A 25,457-nucleotide genomic window follows, 5' to 3' on the forward strand; every position below is an offset into this window, starting at 1 on the left:
TTATTATTAGAAGTAGTAGTGGTATTATAGGTTTTGATTGTTGTTCATTGTTTCAAACTCCACAATTACCTACTATTATATATGAATATATAAATCAGAAGATATTCAGAGAAAATGCTGCAGATGAATTTTATAGTGGCACCTATATGTGACTGACAGCTTTCTGCCTTCGGTGGTAATTTTTAGTAGAAACGCTTTCAAATCATTTCAATTGGTATCGCTTCAGAGATATTGGAAAGGTTTCCTGCATTTATCATTACTTTAATGCCATGCAGAATTAGAATATTCAAGGTGAACAAGTCTGATATACTACAACTGTGTTTGGGTGGACTATGCTCAAATTCTAGTTATGAATAGTGTAGCCACCTAAGGTACTTTTAGTTTATTTCTCATTGGCTGGTGGGGTTTAGATTGTTCTAGAAGAATTAAGTTAATTTTTATTGGTTGGGCTAGGTCACATGACTAGGCATCTAAAACATTAAAGTGAGTAGTATAACCTGTCACGTGGGGTATGTTGTGAAATATTAGTTGTAATATAAAGTGTATATAAGAAGAGAATCAGATTTCATTCTTATTTTGGAGCCATTCATATTTCTTGTGTTCCCTTTTTAAGTCTGCAGATGTGTTTTACATTGTATTTATATGTTATCTGACAAGAGAAACATTTGTTTGGCCTGTTCCGTGGAAATAGAAAGCGCTCATTATTTGGACTATACTATTATTCTGGAACTATTGTGAATTATGCAATGGTGTTCTGGACAATGCCATCTTGACGTCATGATTGTTGGTGGACAGTGCATTTCCGGTTTTGAAAGCTACATGGAACTTTTCATTCTTTTGGACTTTCATAAAACTTAATCAGGTTTATTCTGGATTCAATACTTTAAGTTCCTTTCGCATTTTCATTTAAAAATTGGTAGTTTAAATTATTGTTAAGTTTTACAAAACTTGATGGTTTTCTTCTTTCTGTTACTTAATCCAAGACCATAGATTCGTAACAACATATAAATGAATGCAACAAAAATAGATTTTCATGAGAGCTGAATAGAACATTAATGATTATTCATTACAAATAAAATCAAACAAAACTAAATTGGCATTCAGCTAAAGGACAAAAAATATACAGCTTGAAAAATAAAGCTTGTTTTAAATAACAATCTGTGAAATTGTAAAATGAAACATACTTAACATTTTAAGCAACACATTATCTTGCAATGGGATACTTGGCATTTCTGTAAAATAAATGTACCATGAAAAAAACTATAGATGTATTTCTCATCAAGAAGTCTATACTGAGATTGCAATCTTATTCTATTAACTTCATATTAGTCAGAAGGAAAAAAAACGTAAGACATCATGCTTTTATAATACACATATGCACAATAATTAGCATAATTATACATACATACATTTTATATGAGACATACTGATCCTGACATTTTATTATTTGGCTCTAGATCAACAGGCTTGAGTTCAAGCCTTCCGCAAAATTCAGTAAAACTACAGTATCTAGAACCAAAGTTACTATGAGGAAACCAATTACCTTTTAGGCACATAAATGTTGGTTTTATAACCTTTTGACCCCTAAATCAATAGCATCATTCCTTATTCCATGTGCAAGCCATCCACAGAGAAAATAAGCAGATGGTGAAAAAATGTGAGTTATTTTGCAGAAACTAATAAGCTAATGGATGGACAGACATTCTGACCAACGTACTTACAGATGTCATCAAATTCTATATATATTCTGCTGAAGGCACTATTGGTAAAACTGGTACCATGTTTTATGTCAATTACCTTATACTTCATACCAAATGAATTCAAATCTGTTACCAGTCATACGTATAATGCCTTGCAGTAAATAACTAACAATGGCTTTTCAAGATGGCATATTTTCTGTGGTCTGCTATAAATGCACAGTTTAACCCAAAATCAAAATTAATTTACAATAATTGACCTTCTGTGTTGCTACTGCTTGTAGCTGTCATTTGTAATATGATGTCATACCAGTCATACGTATAATGCCTTGCAGTAAATAACTAACAATGGCTTTTCAAGATGGCATATTTTCTGTGGTCTGCTATAAATGCACAGTTTAACCCAAAATCAAAATTAATTTACAATAATTGACCTTCTGTGTTGCTACTGCTTGTAGCTGTCATTTGTAATATGATGTATTTTCTCAACAAAATTGAAGTGTATGACTACTCAACTCATTATGAGATGGACTTAACATAACCAAAAATATCCTATCACATGTTTCACTTCGATATGCTTTTAGACAGTAAATTGAAAAAGCTGTTTCAAAAAGAAGTTTCTTATAGTTACTCCTTTAATTTTAATTTTGAAGAACCTCCCTGAATGTTGCTTTAGTCGAAGTGATCTATTGCATAAAGGAAGAAGTCAATCCGATAAGCTGCACCTAACCGATAACTGAAAATATACATTTCTCAAATTATGTTAAATTGTTGATTCAACTCACCAATCCGTGTTCCAGCTGTTTCTCGTAAAGATGGTGGATTATCATCTGGTTCATTTGCCATCTGTATATAATTTTATGTTTACAGAAGAAAAAAAACATATCAGGGAATGATCACAATAAAAAAGCATCTCCGAAAGAAAAATGTTAACCTTAAGGAAATTTAGATCTATGCAATTATGTATCAATGTTTAACGGTACCTTAGCACAATAATGACGATATGATGCCGATTTTTAAAACTGAATTGCATAGAAAAAGTTGGTACAATAAACAATATGGTTTAGAAGCTTCAATATTTCAAATGTGAATAATATGTATATATATATATATATATATATATATATATATATATATATATATATATATAGTCTTCCTGTGTCTCATGAATCATATTATAGATTTGAGATGAAAAGTTATAAAAGTCAAATATTCATTGAAAGGTAAAGTGTACATACATATTTATATGCATACATACATGCATACATACATACATACATGTATACATACATACATACATACATACGTGAGTTATCAATAGCTAGACTTAAATAACCACCAGCAGGAATTAAAACAAACTTATCAGCACACAATTCAAAACATGAAATTTGATGAAAATACTTACAATGCTTGCAATGTTTGTTTAGGCTATGAGCTTATTTTTTAGAGTCAGCCAGGTAGAGCCGTGTGTCTGTTAAAACTTCATTACTCTGAAGAAATTAAAACCAAACAATGAGTTTTGTATATAGCCCAAATATCTTTAAAGTTATTCAAAATGAATAGTTATTTTTAAACAAATGGCAAATAATGTACAAAAATTGCTGAAATGCATGCACAACTTTATTACAGTAATTTCTTCTTCTCTCCAAAACAAAGGTCACTATTTTCAAGAACCCACGAAAATTGTTTAGTAAAATTTAGCCATGATAAAATGTTAATCTTTTTTCCCACCAGAAAATACCATATTAAAGCATACATTTTTTTTATAAAACAAATAAATTATTGCAGGTTGTCTCACCAAACAAACAAAGCTGATACTAAACTAGGATGGACACGATCTTTTGTTTATTTGTCAAAGGTACCTTGTTTATGGTTTTACCTGATTTCATTACAGCATTTTAGGTACATTTCTTCCTTGCAATCGAACATGTAGCATTCTTTTACATCTGTGCACAAGAACTGAACAATAAATATACTAAAATAGGCAAGCTTAAAATTAAATGTTATTTACCTTTCTTTAAATCTAATTAAGCAAACCTTTCAATGAGCAAATACAGTCAAAAACCTCGTCATCTCCTCATAATTTTAAAAGTTTGAGCAGATACTTTACTTTTGATAGTGAAAGTTGGTGGAAGGGGGTGGGGGTATACTATAAGGGTCATGTTTAGGCCCCAATAATATACCTTTTGTTTTACAATTTATGAACTACACAAATTTGCCCCATTGTTTTAGACCTAAGCTGACTGCTTTTATATATATATATATATATATATATATATATATATATATATATATATATATATATATATATATATATATATATATATATATATATATATATATATATATATATATGTATCTATCTGTGGTCCTGGATGTTGTCTTGTGTGTTATATGGTTATATGCTTGGCTATCATAAACTGACAAATGAGAACTCAAAAGTCACTTCCTTATAGACAGTTCGGTGAATTCAATGTTCATAGATAATTGTACTTAGTAAACATTTCCTGAATTCAGTGTAAGTATGAATTTTATTCATCAGTTTCCTTCCCTGATAAGCCCTTGAGATGCTGCATCGTTCATTTACTGTGTGTAAAAAAAAGTCATAGCCACAGTTCTATAATAATTAACATTAAGAAGTTTTTTATATACAAATTTAAAATCAATGATCAGCTGTCCTTCCTAATAAATTAAACATTTGAAACAGACAAAATCATTTTTCAACACATAATGTTGAATGGAAATTCCACGTGATATCACAGTTTGATGGCGTTAGGGTAGTCGATCCATGTTCATACATAAAGTGTGTCAGTTTAAAACATTAAGTATTTCCAGTCGTTGGGATATTTGTGTGAAAGGATGCTTACTGGATGTAGAAATTCTAGATTTACTGTAATGTATCCGTGACCGGATACTTGCATTATTTTGAATTTGAACAGTAGACTATAGCATACTGTACATATAAAATGTTATTACCAGGAATTGCATTACAAATTTTACCGTTGGGAGGCCGGTTCATGTCCACATTTTTCTGTAAACATAGGTGTGTCTATTTACTCCTAAAAGTTAACATTTATACCACTCTTGTAAATAGGGTAAACTCCATGTTACAGGTATAGTCGTTTCACATATTCTTTCGGGTTCCATAATCCTGCAGTATTGACTGTTTTCGTTCTAAACAGACACTTGCACCATCTGCTGGTCATTTATAATGGTAGTTTTATTAAACAGGAGTATTTGATCATAACTAATAACAAATTCTTTCAACAGTTTTTTCTTTCCTGCAAATAATTAAGAAAATAAATGATCAATAGAAAAGCTCTTTGCTTTGAGCCCTATCAGAATTCAAGTCTCCTACATATCACAATGAAAGCCAAATCACATTCCGCTTGGTTGAATTAGGTCAGGTGTCCGAACTACCACTTCAGAATAATAACTGAATGTAGAGTCATATTCTCATAACAACGGCAAATATTTAATATTTTACAACTGTTAATTTTAAGTATTTTACTACGCACGAGAATGTAGTATGTTACTGATGACAGCATGTTCATTTCATACCTTGTTTAGGCCCCCTTAGATTTGATTATGAGAATCTTATTTCATATTGAGGTACATACATCATGCACTATTGGGCGTTGTTTATTTCAAAATTGACTGAATACAGGAATCGATATAAATGATAAATAAATAAGAGTGGCAATTTTCATTAGCAGGCGTATTACACAGGGGTTCGTATCGTTGCTTACAATTGACCTGTCATACATGTACTATATAATAACTACAAGGGAGGACACTTCCCTCCTTTCTTGTGCGACCCATTTAAGAATAAACGTTTTTACAAGCTACATTTTGCGTAGTGTAATAAATTTGGTACCGATGTTTAGCTCAGGCATTTGACTTTGTATGCACATCCAAACTTTGGGTTACTATTATACCTTTAAGGAAGCCAGACCATTTTCCCATGCTACTGCTTGACATAGCCATGATCGCACCCACTTAATATACAAAAACAACACACTAAATAGAATAATACCTTCTCATTTGCCAACTGAAAATAAGTTATAAATAATGCAGGATGTAAATTTCTTTTAACCAATGAGAGGACAGTATTCCATTCAGCAGGATCTCACTTGCATATTAAGCGGGCGCGATCACGGCCATGTCAAGCAGTATCTTCAAACCTGATGTAGCAACAATACAATATAGTGAACGCACCAACCCATGACATATAGTAACATTATTATATTTCCAGGCACTGACTTTGTGATCTCCAAGACCTGATATGGCAATCCCTCTGCCCCACTGAGAGAGAGACAGAGACAGACAGACAGACAGAGTCCAACAGACAGACAGAGGTGTCTTCGCGATTATAAATCTGTATTGTTCACTCACCTGATGAGTGGTTTTACTTGTGTACAAGTGCAGTACCATACTCCATTATCAATTAATACCACTAGTTATGCAATTCCTTCTAAGTTTTGTTTCCACTACCATTATTAAAAGAATCACATGATCTTGTAGTGGTATTTACATACAAATTAAATATGCTATGGCTGTATTCTGTCATTCCAAGAAAACACCTGCTTGAGGTCAAGATTCTGCAGACCAGAAGACCAGATCAGATTAGTGAGGTTACCAATAGGAAAATGAGGCTACCCATGGGTATTATGAATACAGTACCATATAGTTAAAGGAAATGCCAGGTGGTTACTATTGTAAATTTCTCAGCCAGTGATATTTTTGAACTTGCAGATGGAACCGACACCAATTTAAAGTACATCTAACATGATCAACGATTAAAAAAAAAAACAATTGCCGCCTAAATACAGGAAGAATACATGCACTTTAACAAGACTTTAATAGTTGGGAATGGAGAGGTTATTATACTTGTAAAGAAAATTAGACAACATGCAAAATGGTCATTCTTGGGATTTAACCTAATGGAGACTATATGGATATACCTATTGTGAATATTTAAACCCTGAAGGAGTATAGTATGTATTTTCATAGTTTACATTTACTGTTTCATTTATTAATGTTTTCTCTCTTTGACAAAAGCTTCAGCAACACGGGGGCAACAAGTTTAAAAAAAGAACAAAAAATCCACGAAGAGCTGAACTCTCTTTCTCTCTCTCTCTCATATATCGGACCATATTTTATTTCATCACGAGGTGCAAAAAGAAAATTGCGATGTAATACATATGCACCCTTCTCTCTGTATCTCTCTTCCACTCCACCACCACCCCACCCCCGGAAAATGCATTTTAGTATTAATGATGCAGTTTCCCTAGTGCTGGTAATCTGAAAAAGCATACAGTGCTACTTTTAATATTTATGAATCCGGAAGTTATAATTTAATTCCATACAGCATCACGAGTTTTATCCTATTTGTAACTCAATAAATTTTTGGGTCAGTGTCATTATATGTAGCTAAAAGTACATAATACATTGAAAATACTTTAAATTAGGTACTTTTAGTTACATTTAATGATTCTGACCGGAAAGGTTACTGAGTTACAGGTATGATTACATTCGCGATGCTGTGTGGAACGAAGTGAAAAACACAATCCGAGGTGTTGATCTGGCCTCGTCTTATACTCAGCATCAACTTATATAAGGATGAAGAATGGAACGTTTGCCTAATCTGCTGATTCGACTTATACTCTGCATCGACATATAGGAAGGCAAATATGATATATATATATATATATATATATATATATATATATATATATATATATATATATATATATATATATATATATATATATATATATATGTTTTACAACAAAACTACATACCTACCCCGATTTTAACAGTACAGTTGGAAACACATACAGGTACAACCTGTTATAACTCGATGCTCGCGGTATAAAGAATAACAATGCGATATAAGCGGGATCGCATTAACAACTTTTCAAAAAACTTCCCCATAGAAGATGTGCATAGTAATTTCAATATCATCAGTTTTAACTAACCTCATGATCATATATAATTTGTTTTGTTCGCAGGGTTTCATCAAACGTGAAATATACTTCAGTGTTTAATTGTATACATGCTAATATGGCGGAAACGATGCACGGTGAAGATAAGGCAACATTAAACGCAGTGCTGGGATAAAAAATATGCTAGGGATAGGAATAATCGGCTTTTCTGAGAGCATGTATTTAGAATGTTAAAAAGAATGGTCACCTTAAATTAAAAGATGGGAGCCATGCTGAAATTGCACTATAAGCGGAATCACATTATAAAGAATCGTCTGTATCACACCTGTATGATGATAATGAGTCAACTGAAACTGAGTTGTCAAACTTATCTCTAATGGACTGAACCTTGTCATGAATGAAATGTGCCAGCATGTCCTGAAGGTCAACGAGAGAGAAGGTTGTTGAAAGTGGTATACATTTATTCCTTGACATAATCTCGATGAATACACAAAACCTTTCTCCAGAACTTCATTTTGATAAATACTGTTAATACTAACCTTTATTAATTTGTTGTGGCACGATTTGTTGGTGGGGGATAAGGGATGTGGTGAGGTTCATTGTTTCAGTGCCATATAAGGTGAAAACCCAAATTCTAATTTTATTGTATTTTTCATTGGAATTTTGAGATTAACAATGAAGAAATGCTCCATTAACAAGTAATATTATGGCGGAGCAGTACATTTTGGACTTGTAGTAATACATATAGTACCAACTAATGATTTTGAAGATCAAAACAATGGTACTGAACTATTACCTTGGAAATAGGGTAATATTACTGCAAGTGTTTGATATTAGCGAAGTAGTAGATCATCAGCAGCAAGAAATATCACTACAAGATGGGTTTCAGGTATGTCGTCATGTTACTATATTAACAAAAATAATTAATGCAAATCATTAAACTTCATCCTTGTAGCAAAATTACTACATCAGGTTCTTGAAAAGATAAAATCACTGTTCTGCTCTCACCAGGAAAATTATAGAGTAATGCTACTACATGGATTTGAGGCAATGTAGTGTTTTATATTATATCAGGTTTGGAGATCACATACTCAGTGATGGTGGAAAAGCCTGCCAGTAGCTTCTCGTGGGTCGGTGGTTCTTCCCTGGGTTTTCCAGGGTTCTTCCTCCACCAGTTATACTGGCCACCATGTATAGCCTATCTTGTGCTGAAAAATGGCGTTAAACACTAAAAAACAAACAAACAAACAAACATACTCAGTGATACTCTGTTACCTTGGAAACAGTGTAATATTACTACATGGGTTCTGTGATTATCACTGTAGTATTGTTACTTCATCAGGATTTTGGAGGTCACAAAAAAAGTGGTAAACTTTCACATGGAAATAAGGAACTATTACTACATGATTTTGTTGTTTACCAAATGTAGTATTCTTACTACACCAGGGTTTGGAGATCACAAAATCAGTGTACCACTGTTCCCTGAGAATAGAGTAATTTTTTACATGGGGTTGGTAATTAACAATGTAGTATTGTTACTACATCATGTTTTGGTGATCACAAAAGCAGTCTTACACTTTCACCTGGAAATATGGTAATATTACTATATGGGTTTTTGGGGATGCTATGTACTATTGTTTCAACATCAGGTTTCTGAGATCACAAATCAGTGCTTGGAAATAGGATAATGTTACTACATGGGTATTGGGGATGGCTATGTAGTATTATTACTACATCAAGTTTTGGAGGTCACAAATCAGTGCCTTGAAATAGGGTACTGTTACTACATGGATTTGGGGGATAGAAGGAGAGCTATGTAGTATTGTTACTAATCGGGTTTCAGACATCACAAAATCAGTGCTTGGAAATAAGGTAATGTTACTACGTGGGTTTGGGGAATAGCAGGGGAGCTATGTAGTATTGTTACTACATCAGTTTCAGTATTGCTACTACATCAGCTTTTGTAGATTACAAAATCAGTGCCTGGAGATGGGGTAATGTTACTACATGCGTTGGGAGATAGGGTAATGTTACTACATGGGTTGGGAGATAGGGTAATGTAACTACATGGGTTGGGGGGATGCTATGTAGTATTGTTACTACATCAGGTTTTGGAGATTACAAAATCAGTGCCTGGAGATAGGGTAATGTTACTACATGGGTTGGGAGATAGGGTAATGTTACTACATGGGTTGGGGGGATGCTATGTAGTATTGTTACTACATCAGGTTTTGGAGATTACAAAATCAGTGCCTGGAGATAGGGTAATGTTATTACATGGGTTGGGAGATAGGGTAATGTTACTACATGGGTTGGGAGATAGGGTAATGTTACTACATGGGTTGGGGGCATGCTATGTAGTATTGTTATTACATCAGGTTTTGGAGATCACAAAACTTCTGCGCTTGGAAATAGAGTAATGTCACTAAGTAGGTTTGGAATTAACCATGTAGTGCTGTTACTTGTCAAATTTCCTTAAAAAGGAGAAGCAAGCAATTATTTTTATTCTAACAGCCATTACATGTATATGCATCTAAGCCTAATTCTTACAACACGTTTTGGAAAGTAATCATATATATCTTACAAATGAATGTTTGCCAAACACCGAATGATATAATAGGAATAAAAAGTCTATATTGACCACGATGTTAATTTTTGTAGTGAAAATGAACTTTATATATTCTTTTTTAAATACGGTGAAATAAATGACATGGCATAGAAAATGTTTATGTGCTTGTCTGTTTGAAAATATAATTATGTGGTGCACAGATGAGTTGTGATAGGACATAGAAAGGGGCTCAGAAATGACATCAAACAGGTTTTGCACTTTGTCATTTATCGCTCATACAAGTATATAATGCATTATATTCTCTCACACCCATGTGTCGTGTTCTACTCTCATGAAAACACAGACTTACACACATATATGATTACCAAGAACATGGTGAGCAGATACAGAGTGCATCATATTGACATTCGCATTATTTCACAACGGAAACAAGAACGTACCAGTCTATCTGTCTAGAGTACAATTTATATTAAATTAGTGGATCAAGCAATTAAATTTTTTTTTTGTTCTCACATATAGTACTCATGTCATATTATATGACACCCCAGCATTAGTTCAATGTAGCACATAATGTGTAGCAAAACGGAACGATACCTGAATACTGTGGACGCTGACATCACCACCATCTTAAAGTGGTATCCATTTCTCTCTACTGCCAAGCCTGTGATGAATAAAGAAAACTGACTGAATGAGTCTCATCGGTTTAAAGTGTATCCATACACCTATACGGATGAGCGTGTTTTGTTTATGTAGCCATTCCATCCATTAGCTTTTGCATGGCCATTCCATAGTTTGCCAAGGCTTGGTGATATTGTATTAATATAATCCTTCGTATGTATAGGTGTAGGATAGTAAAATTCCACCTATTAGAAATCGGTAAAGCCAGCCTCATATGAAACATAATAATTCTGATCTCGAGCATGGAAGTATCCTATTGACACATTTGCATAATGAAGGATTATTTTTCTCACATTCTGAACAAAATAATGATGGTGAAAGTCAAATGGAATATTGTAAATACTGATGTAACTTTAAACAATAAAACTCCTATTGAAACTGTACTTACCTTGAGATAGAGTGTAAAAAGATAGATTTAAAAAAAGAAACACAAATCAATGCAAAGTTCAAGGGACAATGTAACACATATCAAGTATCAGTGGGTAAGACCGCAATGGCAAATGCACTGCATACATTGTGCCTAGACAGTGTGTCGAGTACCAAAATCCGGTCTCGACCATAATTGAAGAGCCAAGGTCACATTCAGCTGGTTCCAAGTCTGGACGGTGATGTTTTAAACAACAAGAGATGTTTTAACAAATCATTATCTAGAAATGTATCTTGACGGTGTGTCGCGTACAGTAGGGATCGCAGTCAAGGGCACACTTTTCTACCTAGTCTGTAACTTTTGAATTACCATAATATGTGGATAAAATTACCTACATAGATGATAACTCAAAGGTACACAAGAGGAAAATCAAAAGACAGACGAGGTGAGGGCTGAATGGGGTATAAAACAAGACTACTATTAATGGTATGTGAAGACTTTTCAGTGATAATTATAGGAGAAGTGTGTGTGTGTGTGTGTGTGTGTGTGTGATTTGGATTTTTAACGTAGCTTGAAAAAATCTCCAGTCATATCGCTATGATGTATGCAGTGTGGCAGTTCAGAGTGTAGCACTGTGGCGTCATGCCGCAAACATATAGCATCATGCCCCACCCAGACACTAGGCCAACCAGTTCTAACCTCATAAAGCTGGGCACCAAGCAAGGCAGCTATTAGTACCATCACTCGGCCGGGGTTCAAACCCCAAGATCCCAAGGAAAAAGGGGTCTGGTTGAGACAAGTGATTTTTAAATTACATTATCCTCATTGATGTTTCATGGGGGAAAATAGTTACAAGTATCAACATGTATGCAAGAGAAAATGTCTTTTTGTACGATAAATTAAATTATCAGACTTGAATATGTTGTTGAATTGATCAATTAATCAGTGGTAAATTGAATCGCACGTAATTTGCAGTCAGGACAAAAACGAACAACTATTCCCTACCAAGATAATAAGTATCAGCAATACATAAAACAAATAGAAATTAGGGAATACGATCATTCATTTTTATATATTTCCATTTACACACACACACACACACACACACACACACACATGCATGTGCAATTATACATATATCACAGTCTGGCCGATTAAATAACACAGAAAGTAAGTAATACAAATATTGCACCCAGTACGATTTTGTGTGGCAAACTTTGTGTCCATCTTCTCAGTCAGTGGTGGACATATGGTGCTCGGATTTGACAAATATAAAAAAAGAAAATTATTTCTTACGATTAAGTGCAAACCAGAATATTCTGCTTACAAAAAAATGAACTGCTTACGAAATACTGGTTTTATTAAATGTTATATATGTAGAAAATGTTATATCCATTAAAGTTTTGCCTCACAGCACTTTTGTAATGGAAATTTGCTCACTTTGTATACTTCAACAGAGGAATTTTATGATCCATAGGATATCGCCATATTTGTAATTCTTGACCCGCTAATGCAATAATGGTATGTACCGTGACTTTGCTTTGTCAATTCCAGTTATGAAGCAATTGGTCAGTTGGTTGGAAGTTACTTCAATTTTAGGTCGATCTTAATATATTTTAAGGAAATTTGATAGAATGTTATTCCATATTAAAACATACGCCTGTACTGTATCTCACATTATCTCAATACAATTTTGAGGCTAAATACAGAGTCGGCAATATTCATTCTGGTGTAGTGAGAAGTGTTTGGTGCCCAGAGTAGGTTGCACAATTTATAAAGACTCGTGTTAACTCCATAATCTAAATTTAATTTTATTATTTATTAAATAGCTTACCATAATTATTCTCTGTGAGGTTTGTTTTCAGCTTTTTCTAAACAACTTTATTCAAACAGCTAATCACAATACCAATGTATTGGACTGAATCTGGATATTTTTTTCATTCACATAGTATATTAATTGAAGGAACAAATACAAATTAGAGTTCGTTTTCCTTTAAGGCAGAGATTACAAATGGTTTCAGTTCTCCGATGATATCAGTACTGATGGCAAGTATTTCCTACAAAATGAAAGACGATTTCGCAAGCTGGAGTTTGAATATATTTTCTTTTATTGGCACCTATCTTTAAGATAAATGTGTGTATTTTCCTATCACCTCTTACATCACCTATCTAGTGGTATAATATTTTTCATGAGGTTCTGTAGATCGTGCCTTATACAAAGCTTGTTAACTTTCTCAACTCGCATCATGTTACTACATTCCATATTTAAATATTGCTTACTAAAGACCGGAAACTGCTATAGTACAAAAAATAACTAAATATTGGATATAATGACCAGTGCAAGTTGTGAAACAAGGTGCGGGTGGGGTGGGGGTGGGGGCAAAAACAATGCAGTGGAGAGGACGGTGAGTCCAACGTTTAAGCCAACATAGCTAACTAATTAAACGTGAATGTTAAGACACAGGAAACATCAGCTAACACACTGTGTACTCTTCGACACGCTCCAAATCCGGTAGCTCAAAAGGAGTAACTGAACACCTAAGCGCCCTGTCCTATTGTTTATATTATAGCAATTGTTGTTGTTTATATAATGACACTTGGTACATGTAATGAAGATTTTTTGTTGCCGTTGCGGAAGTTCAGTAAGAACGGTATCTTTTTACCACGAACACATACTAAACTATGTTTTGTGTCCAAGTGAGTCTAGTCTGTTACAGCCCAGATATAAAATGCAATGTTTGGCATCTTTTAATACATTTTGATACAATGAAGTAAAGAGAGATTTTATTCAATGAATACTGATGTGGAGAAAAGTGAAAGAAAAAGAGTAGTCAATACAGCTGCGACGGAAAACGATCGTTGGTTACTGTGTTTTGCATTACGCGAAGGCCACTGGTTACGATATGGTTATCAGACCACTAATTATTGTACAGCAAGAGAACCAGTCTACTGGGAAAGAGACGAAAAATCGGGTAATAAATATTCTGAGACACACTCACTGACTAGTCAATAGATTTAATTTTTTTCCATTGTACATTGTATCAGCTTTAATCTATGTCCTATAGTTGCCAGCAAAATATTTACTCTTAGTTTGATACTCTGTATTTAATTTCCTGCTGACAAAATTGCATATGGACTCGTGGTTCAAGGTTTTATTATTTGGTACAGACCAGGGAGTTCCTCTGTTTAGCAGCACGAGACTCATAAAAAATGCTGCGATACTTGTTTCTCAGGCTGAACAAAATTTCTCTAACTCTAATGAAGCATATGTTGATTGTATGCCAATCTGATGCAGAAATTATTTTTTATTTTCTATTATGGTTGGTGGCTGGCATCCGTTAGTCTTGAGTGCCGATGGAAGCGCGCCCGGGAGTTGGTGGTTGGGCAAGGTCTGCTGTGGCTATCTAGCCCAACATGGGAGTGGCAGACCTTGCCGCACTTGAAGGTTGAGTCTGGTGTGGGTTGGAGCTGCTGCTTCTTCCTCTGAGATCGCTTTTCATCAGCTAGCAAGAATGGCGTGTCCTCGCCGGTTTTCATGCCAGTGATCAGAACGTGTCGCCATCTGGTGACATTTTCTAATATATTATCACTAAATTCTGTGGGAAATGAATTAATGGTTCAATCCATATACATGGTGATGTTCTACAAATAAGGCATACTTATAAAAATTCACCATAAAATCAACAGGTAAATGATCTACAATATACATGTTTATTATAAGAATTAAGGAGGATTAAAGTTGTAATTTACTACAGATATTTTATAATAATAATCTGTTAGTGGTTGTTGTGGATTAATGGTGTTGTGCTTGTGGTTTTATTGCCGAAGCTGTTGTTGCTCCCACAAACATTTGGTAAAGATGATTGTAATATGCGAGACCACACCAAAGCAGAACCTACATGCATCCTGCCAACAAAAAGAAACACTTAAAGGATTTGTGGACAGAAAATAATGTCTTTGTCTCATAGCTTTTAAGCCACCGAAAATCTTGAGTGTTGGAAATTGTTTATACATTCCTGAAAATAGTAGCGGTAAGTCTTTTTCCATGTCTCCCTATAAAAGCAATATAGAAGTTATATTATCTAAGAGCGATAAGGCTATGAAAAGATTATGCTTTAAATACTTTTTATTTTGCAACCAAGTCCAATTAATATTTATAAGGCATTGCGCGTCAATGCCACGAAATATCGCTACCATGTTACAGTTGTCACAGGTTACTCTAGGTCAGTGCTGTCCGACCCGCGGCACGCGGGCCTGATTTTAAATGGTCCCCCAGAGCTGGAGCAGCTATATAGTCGTTGCTTTTCACTTTTTTGCTGCGACCCTCGGCTTCAAGAAAAAACATTTTTCAGTGGCCCATGGTGTCAAAAAGTTGGACAGCACTGCTCTAGGTACATGAACGTATCTTTGAGTTAAATCGAATTTGTGGTTTTGTGTTGACCTCGTGAAAATATTTGTGAGGGATTGATTTTGGTGCTCAAGTATCACGTCGTTGTGCACTACAAAACTGTTTTTGTTTGCCTTCATATCGTCAATATTTAGTGCCTCATCCCACAGGTACTCGACGCGAGCTTGATGTTAAGAAAAAAAAAAAAAAACAATCATCTAAAGGAAAAAATCACACAGTGACAAAAATACCTTAGATTACCCCCATGACCCGTTCTGACATAGGACCTTCTCTATCATAATATATATGATGTTAAAAAAAAACAAAAAACAATCATCTGAAAGAAAAAAATCACAAAGAGTGACAAAAATACCTTAGATTACCCCCATGACCCGTTCTGACATAGGACCCTCTCTATCATAATATCCTATGTCAGAACGGGTCATGGGGGTAATCTAAGGTATTTTTCTCACTCTGTATGATTTTTTCCTTTAGATGATTGTTGGTTTTTTTTCTTAACATCAAGCTCGCGTCGAGCACCTGTGCCTCATCCATGGTGGAAAAGAAATCGACCGTAGAAGTTTCACTTCCTAACGATTCTGTATTACTCAACGCATTTAAAAAATCTTGAAAAACATCATAACATGGTTGATCATCTGCATGCGGCGCAATCACATACAACCGATCCCATTTCAACCATCATACACTCATATTCATCAACAGTTGAGTTTCTCCCGATACAGTGATCCAGTTGGGTCGATGAAAAGCGCACAAACTGATCTATGAGAAAATATCAACATGCTTGGAAGGTTAGGTGCTGAGTGGCAGGAAAAGTCAATGTTAGAATAACCTTTATTTGTTCTCAACGCGGAGCTTTTCAAATCTTCATATCGTTTCCCTTTTTGGTGTTGCCATTGAATAATACAGTATATAATATAATCATACAGTAAGAAGACATAAATATTATATCGTACCTCAAATCCAACTTGAGTTCAAGCACGTAATGGACGAGCTGCGATTACTGGGACTTGTGTTCGATGTGGAACAAAAAGTTTACATTCATTGGTAGAGCAACGTTTCGGTTTAAAACAGTTGGCAGTGATATCGCTGCTGAATTAACAAATACCCTGGTGGGAAACATTTATGGATACAATTACTATGGACCCGGTGCACGGATTGATATACGATTTGATTCTAACAACCAAACACAGTCTGGTGAAGCAGCAGTAAAATCCTGCAAATACTGCATGTTACCGACATGACCTTGCTTATAAAACATTTAATGATGCTCATGCATGTCAATGTGCCGATGTGAATATGATCCATGACTCGAGTGCGATGCTGCAGAACGAATTGTTAGATGGATTATCAAAGAATGTATGCAGCACAAGATTGTATATGGAGTCAAAACCTCATTTAAAGTAAAATATATTAATACAAAAAACCTAGCCGGATATTATCAAAATATATACTACAGTCCACGTGGGTATTGGAAAGGTTAAACCTGTGTGGAAAAGTAAGCACGCGCTGCGAAGGTTACTCATGGGATTGCTCGAACATAGTTGGGCAAATAAGTTCTGTGGCAAATTTATCTACCAGTGCCGAGAAGAATTTCACGTAATTGATTTGATGTCCAAACAATGAATGAGGTTTCTAGTTCACATTAGATGATGTTTGCAAGTCTTGCTGATACAATCGAGCGCATTTATGCACGTATACCGTTAATATGGCCACAATTATCACAAGTGGATCCTGGCAAAGAATTTCTCGGATCTGTTGCTGCGCTCTGAACAAAACATCGTGTGTGAGATCGAGTTCGACATGTTAATAAAATTCGTTGCCAAGCTATTGTGGAACATTTTAATCACACACTTGCAGAACGGTTATTCGGTCATCTGTATACACAATAACTGTTAATCAGATCTCTTAGATGCATGGGACTAGCCCCTCAAGTGCTGACACTCTGACTGCAGAGCGGTCTAACGAATGGGTAGCACGACTTGCACTAGACATAGCAGCATTGAACAATGAAGTCACAAGTGTGATCGGATTAAAAAGAGCTAATGCCATTCGACTAAATCTAATCACGGTTAGACAGCAAATGAGTTCCACAGCTGAAGCCACTGGAAAAAGTTTGTTCAATATCTATAAGCACAGGGAGATATAGAAGGCGGTCTACCTCGTGCTACTGACCCGGTATGGTCCTTCGATATGTTTATACTCCAAGACAGCCAAAAAGTCACCGTTTTGGGTCTGCGGACCGCTCAGTGGTCCACCCAGGGAGTGCATCACAGTCGCATGATCGTGAAACCCATATGTCGTGATATTTCCGACTCCATATAATATTTGATGTATGCGAAAATTCACATTGCATCCGACGACAACCCAGGTACATGTTGTGCTAGAGATTCTTTTGCATAATAACTCATGGAACGCCTTTGTCATTTCTAATGTTTTTCAACACAACTATCAAATATAAATTGGATTAGCGAGCTTGAGTTTTGCCTTTTACTTTGAAAGGTAACAAGTCCACCATCAAAGATCTTCCGAGATTCGAATGCCGGGTCGGCGATGAACCTTCGAAGCTTATCTTGTTCACCATCACTGACAAAGTCTACGCGGATTCGTTTGTGTAGATTGTCCATGGATTTGAGAACACCACTTTTTCCTTAGTTTAAAAAAATCTTTCTCACACTCAATTTCGGTCGAAGATCCGTGTTGATCTGAATGGATGGGATAATCTAAGCGTACAGGTCAAATCCATGCACGTGATGAAACTGGGCTCTACACATTCACAGTCAACGTCAGATTTCACACGTGCAGTAGGTAATTGTTTTTCGTCCTAAGACTTGGTACTAGCTTTGTACATTCAGTAAATCTACGTCCAGATTCATTTAGGATTACTCATGGATAAGGGGACAGCCAAGTACCGGGCACCGACAACGCTTCTGGCACTAATTGATAATCGTCGTGTAGATCATATATATGTTCCGGATATTAAAATCAACTTCAAAGAAGTATCCGTTGTCACTGTTAATGTTATAATCGCGTACATGTTTTTGTATGTCAATGTGTGCTGGATCTGTCCAGGCAAACCCTCCTCACAGGGTAATGGTTGCACCACTGCCTATTCCAAAAGGTTATTGGTAAATGGATACATGATTTAACTGTTAAAGATATCTGGGTCATAACTGTCTATGTTTGGGATGATTGTGCGAGAGTACATATGTCTCGCCATAGGAATAGCACCACGATGTGAGCGTTCAGTAAACAGATGTTGGTTAAATAACTGTGAGCAATTCCAGCTCAATTTTGGTTTTGATAACAATGCACCCAAAGCCATTTATGGTGATGAGAAGTAACGTTCGGCATCTAATTGAACACATGTATGGCAGTAGTACGAACTTTCTCAAACACATATTAAGCGAGCAGCAACACATCAGTGTGTAAATACAAATTGTGGTAGTCACTGAGATTTCGACAACTAAACGCCGACCAAATTGTGTGTGTGTGCGGAGTCATTGGGGGAAATACCTTCACGTGACAGCAACGAATAAAATGTGTCAATCAATGGGTGCTGACTTTCTGCAAACTTGTCCCAGTCGCTCAAGTATTTGTATGGATTAAACACGTTTTCTCGTTAACAAGTCAATATCTAGGGGGCTAGCGCCCAGGGCACAGTATTGACCGAGGATTCCACCCTTAAATCGCTCACTAACTTGTCAAAAAAAATGCACTGAATCGATAAACTGCAGTTGTCCAACCAAAACGTAATGTATTTGTCTATGGTTTTCGGAACAATACGTATTGTTGAATTTGATGCCGTGTCTACTGCTTGCATTATTAAGTAACCAAGTTATGCGACACTTCAGTGATTTTCTTTTGTTAGAATAAATTCACTGTGTGCAGCTCCTACGCATTTGCCATTGATGTAACAATGATCATAATGATGTACTTCCATTTTCAGTTCCATCAAAGGGACCACCACAATTCCATCAACAAGTGGCTAGAAAAAAAACTCACAAATGTTTTGGTGGTTCATGTCAGCGGTTGAATGGAGCTATTGTCGACTCCATTTCGTTGTAACCTTAGCGAGTTAAGAAACACATCAACTAAATTCCAACCACGATATAATATTGTTGGCTCAGTTTGCCGGTCACATCTGACTAAAGTACAAGAAAACCCTCCTGGGACATGTTCAGCGACTTGTGCTGTTTTGTTTTATTTGTTCTTTGGACTAGTTTTAAAAGTGAATAAATCTTTGGCACATACTGATGCCCATCAGCCATAATACTCAGTCTCCCATACGCGAAGATATTAGACTTGATCTGATTGGCTGATACAATTAGTTAGTGATTATGGTAATAACATAGGTAACCAGAAAATGACCCTTAAGCAATCGCTTTTGGATCTTCGCGAAGTACAGTGGAAACCTGATATTAATCAAATTCCGCGGGTTGCACAAAGTGTGTGGCTCGCTTGTTAAATAAGGAAATGTCTGCAGGGTGGGGTGTGGTGAGGTGGGATAGAGATGGGGACCTAGAAAAGTAATAAAAATTCCAAACTGCCATTACAAGAGCTGGATGGTGAGAACATCTTCTACCTATTTTTTAAAACTATATTTCATTTCATTTTAACAATGTTGTAAAGATATTTTTCAACAAGACCTAAATAGAGAGCTAAATTCAATGGATAGATTACGATTTTTTTTATAAAATCAGAAACAGTATGAGTTGTCAATACTATATAGATTATTTGAAATCTTCCTAGTGTTAGCATAGAATGCATGTTCAAAAATGGAAGCTTTCCCCACAATGGCAAATATTATGTTGAAAGATTGTACCCTTTTTGTGCAGATATAGAAGATGAGTTTCACTTTGCTGTCAAACGTCCCAGGTAGGGGAAAGGCCTTTGTACATTCCTACATTAATTGTATTGCAAACTGCATTACGTTTTATAACTTTATCCAGAGAATTAATAAGAAATTAATATCCTACGTAATTTTGTTATTTTTCTGGCAAAATCTTTAAAAGTAATAGAATCACTGTAATAATCCGGGAATCGTTATGTTTTGTGGTTATACAATATTTTTGATACATGCATGTAATTTGGTCTGATGGCCTGTGTTACAAAAAATAATAATAATAATAATAATAATTATTATTATTATTATTATTGTTACACTGTTAATGGTCTATATGTTCAGGATCATAAATAATAAGAACTTACATTTTTAAATCTGATCTAGATGAGTTATTTTTAAAAAAAAATAGGTTAAACAAAAAAGTGGACAAGTACTTCAACAAAATATTTTTAAAGAATAAGAAAGAAAAGAAAAAAAACAAACCCCAACTTACTAGGTGTATCTGTGAGATAGTTGTGAACATCAGGTCACGTCACATTGGGCCATTTGATTGAATTATTATTCAAAGATCGGCTGTCTATTTCGAAGGACATTATTTAATTTTTGCAACATCAAGTTTCTGGTAATAGATCGCATAAACGTTTATTTCTGTGTAACTGTAAGACAGTACAAAAATGACTAACTGATATTATGATCTTTATATTTATATTTGCCATTTTTATTAATGAAAACTATACAATATACGAACTAAAATACTAATACAGTTTTCAAACTGTCGTAACACTAATTTACGGATACTGTCGTATACACGTGTATGCGACACTTACACACCACCACGGTCCTGCACCTTCTCAAATTACAAAAATAATTAGACAGACACATACTTGTGGTTTTATATCCTACTTTTAGAGAGGACCTTGCAGTAGTTCCTAATTGAAAAAAAATAATAAAGAAAATAAAGGTAAAATAAAACGGTTTGCAATATTGAACATATATGGCGCTATAGTACTAACACGAAAGACAGCCAAGGTAATACTGCGACCTACTTCTGTGATACAGACCACACTAACACTAAAGCAGCACAGAGTTTTCCATCCAATCCAACCTAGCTCATCTTTAGAACAACTTCGAACACAAGAACCAAAACTCAAAATTCGTGCAGGTACATCCATTTAGATCAGTACCCTGGAATGAGCGGACTCCTTCCTGCAGATGGTCGCCTGCCTTCCTAGTCACTTCCTCCCTTGCTTCAGTCGGACACAAATAAGCGTGCAACGCGCACATGAAACACCTAACATAAATAAAGGCAAAAATAAATGAGTAGCGAGTGGCACTATGGTGTCAGAATCTTCGCACAATTCTATCAAGAGGCCTACAAGAACTACCCAGTCCAGCAGCTAGTAGGAGCAGCTAACTACATTTCTCCGCTACACAGCTACCATTTCCCCGAAACTACCTGAGAGAAAAAAGGACTGCGGAGAAATGTAAAGAAGCAGCAGAAAAACGGGAACTTTTGCTTAAAAAGCCCTTCTAAGGGCTACCAATACTGCCTCTTATACAGGGAACCATTTTGGCTTGGTATCCCGTTTCGATAAAACTATTAAGTACACTAACTTGATCCTTCAATCCACCACTTCAAAATTCAAACCTTTTATGACCTAATAGTGACCAATTTTTTTATATATCGCTCAGAGATATTAATTAAAAATTTGTAGGGCATCTACAACGTACACTATGTACTAGAAGTTTTCCGATTGTTAGGACGTAGGAAAATTTTACAACTTGTTCTGATTTGACCCACTTGTACAGGTAGTCCAAGTTTCCTCTGACACTTGCCACCCCATTTTTTATATTTGGACATTTATGTTGGGGTGTAGGGTCAGAGTCAACTCCCTATCGAAAAGTTGGAATTCGCCGACACCATTTGGTGTCGGCATTGGGTAGCCACTTACTAGCCGGCCTAGCAAACTTTAACGAACTTTCACTGACATATACCTGCATGAAATCGATAGGAATGTGATTTATTTTCTCAGATATTGCGAGTAGAGCATTTGTTATATCTTTAATCCGCTGACAGACTAGCCTGAACAATAGATTTGATTAAATTTGACCTGGAACTCGCCAGTTGCATTCCGAGTCACATGACTATACAAATCTCGCGACCTACATGTCAGTGACATCAGAGTTCAAATAGTCACGTGATATCTACAATAAATCATTTCTAATGTTGCTGCAGGAAAAAAATCGAACATATAAATGAAAGTCACGTACTATTTACAGAAAAATGAAAGAACATAAACTTCTAAAAATATTTATTCTGAAAACAACGACCAGAAATCTGTAAATGTTGCAGCAACTTGGAAAAATCCATACTGAACAAGCGGAGAACACAGGTCAGTGTAGTAGTCACGTGATACCAACAAAATACATTACCGAAACGTGTTTAGAACTTGATGAATCTGGTTTTCTCCACCTTGCTGCGATACCGACAACATAACTATGTTGGGAAATAAGTGTACATTATATTTATGTACAAGTATTACGTGACTTTTAATTAATATTTTCGAATTCTATGTACAACAACTTTCGAAATGGTATATTGTTGATATCACTTGATTATTAGACCTATGATGTCACTGACATGTAGGTTGCGAGATTTATGTAGTCATGTGACTCAGAAAGCAAATGGCGAGTTCCAGGTCAAATTTCATCAACGCTGTAGTTACGTCTCGTCTGTCAGCGGATTAAAGAAATAACGAATGCTATATTCGCTATTTTTGAGAAAATAAATCATATTCCTATCGATTTCATGCAGGTATATCTCGATGAACGGTCGTTTTAGTTTGCTAGGCCGGCTAGTAAGTGGCTACCCTATGCCGCCACCAAATCGTGTCGGCGAATTCCAACTTTTCGATAGGAAATTGACTCTGACTCTACACCCCAACATAAATGTCCAAATATCAAAAAAGGGGTGGCGAGGGTTAGAGGAAACTCGGACTATTGCACAGATAGTTAACACATTAGTGGCATTTATTTTATTGTCTATTAGTAAAACTTTACTGAATTTCACTAAGTACGGGTTGGTGTTCTTGGGAGTGCACGACATCCATGGCTAGCTTGCCGAGTTCCTTGCCCTCTTGCCTCTCTGGACATCTTATAACGGCGGAGATGTGGAACAATTTCCGCCCGCCTAAAGCGAGGTGTCCCGATGTGACGTCATCGTTGCGACAAAACTGCAACGGGCGTTACATACTGCTTGAGTCGACACCTAGTACATTCAATAACGGACTGAAATCAACTCTTTGTTAACATGAGTGTGTGTTGGGCCTATTCCCACTCATGAAAGCCCTTCATTCAGGTCGTTAGGGACATATAGTCCTACGACCTGACGGCTAAATTAGCAGTGCTGCTTGAGCACATAAACGCATGGGTGATGTGGCACTAATTCCTTCCCACCAGGAACATTTAGCATCCCGCTGTGCGGGAATAAACCCGTCGCACATGCCCTTTTGGGCGCACGCGACGTAAATCCAAGTAATCAATCAATCAAACGCTACAGTACTGTTACTAAGAGGTTGGGGGCCCCGAGTGGTCTAAAGCGCTCTCCGTTACGGATCACTGCCATCTCACCTCTGTCTGCGGCGGTTCGAGTCTAAGATTCAGCCAATGTGGGCATGTGAGAAAGCTTGCCAGTAGCTTCTCGTGGGTCGGTGGTTCTTTCCGGGGTTTTCCGGGTTCTTCCTCCACCATTAATACTGACCGCCATGTATAGCCTATCGTGCTGAAAAATGGCGTTAAACCCCACAACAACAACAACTAAGAGGTTGGGGGCCCCGAGTGGTCTAAAGCGCTCTCCGTTACGGATCACTGCCATCTCACCTATGTCTGCAGAGTTCGAGTGTAGGATTCGGCCAATTTGGGTTTGTGAGAAAGTTTGCCAGTAGCTTCTCGTGGGTCGGTGGTTCTTCCCGGGGTTTTCTCAGATTCTTCCTCCACCTTTTACACTGGCCGCCATGCATAGTCTATCATGTGCTGAAAAATGGCGTTAAACCCCACAACAACAGCAACAACAACTAAAGAGTTATTTTCACCTCGCAATATGGCGGAAAGTAGGTCGCTAAGCGAGTGACGTCATGCCGACTGAACCTATATGGTCACCAAAGTTGACTTTATAACATTCTGGACAATTTCATTTTTTTTCTTTTGAAAAACTAAAGATTTTCAGGCCGTGTTTGATGTCATATTATAATTTTCAATGTTCCTTTGGACACTAAAATATTATAATTTTTGGTATCGATTAATACCGATTCAGCGCTACTTTCGTTTTGTCAATGACAAGTATATAAATGACCAATGGCGTCAATAAATTTCTTTGGTAAAACGTTTCAATATAACTGTGCTATTTATTGTCCATACAAAAATTTATGTCAAACGGTATGGAGAACATAAATTATACATATTTGATGTCTAAAAACTTACCTTAAAGACAACTACCTTTGAAATTCCTACCCAGCGGATTGAATGATTTGTTTGCACGTTGGAATACCAGGAAGAAGAAAAGCTAGTGCATGACGTCACACGATACGGTTTAAACAAAAATCAAATTCGAAAAGAAAGACAGTTAACATTTCATATATTAATATGGCCTGCAGCAATAAGAAAATTATTTTTATCAATGGCACGCACTTTTGGTACCGAAGAGGAAAGGATAGACAAACTCCATTGTAGTCTGGTTCCCTGCTATAGTCTGACTATACATGCCCGTTTGTTTGTACCCATCCCACTACCGATTTCATGTTGAAAACGTTTAATGTCATAAAAAGTGCATAGAACTAAGTCAATTGAATCATTGTTTTATAATTTCTAAATGACTTTGTCCAAAATGTCACTATTATTGGCATCCTCTGCACCATTCATGCTTAACGGACTTTCCATTCTAACATGGAG

At 36.0% G+C, this 25,457-nt stretch overlaps 1 protein-coding gene across 3 annotated transcripts in view; it reads right to left on the reverse strand.

Annotated features, from left to right (window-relative positions):
- LOC149800901 (uncharacterized) overlaps positions 1–25,201 on the reverse strand; it is a 150,302-nt gene extending 125,101 nt beyond the window's left edge. Inside the window, exons 1-5 of one of the 3 annotated variants that reach the window (XM_089954965.1) lie at positions 24,990–25,201; positions 10,809–10,875; positions 3,103–3,187; positions 2,483–2,543; positions 1,185–1,232 (exon numbers count right to left, since the gene is read on the reverse strand). In XM_089954965.1, the coding sequence (XP_089811091.1) occupies positions 1,185–1,232; positions 2,483–2,543 (109 nt within the window). In that variant the 5' untranslated portion in view covers positions 3,103–3,187; positions 10,809–10,875; positions 24,990–25,201. The remainder of the gene's footprint in view (positions 1–1,184; positions 1,233–2,482; positions 2,544–3,102; positions 3,188–10,808; positions 10,876–24,989) is intronic. The other 2 variants (XM_089954964.1, XM_089954963.1) reach the window with 2 other exon arrangements.
- Positions 25,202–25,457: the final 256 nt, after the last annotated feature.

This window comes from Sinohyriopsis cumingii, chromosome 4 (assembly GCF_028554795.1).
Source record: "Sinohyriopsis cumingii isolate HCF-2022 chromosome 4, ASM2855479v2, whole genome shotgun sequence".
NCBI lineage: Eukaryota > Metazoa > Mollusca > Bivalvia > Unionida > Unionidae > Sinohyriopsis > Sinohyriopsis cumingii.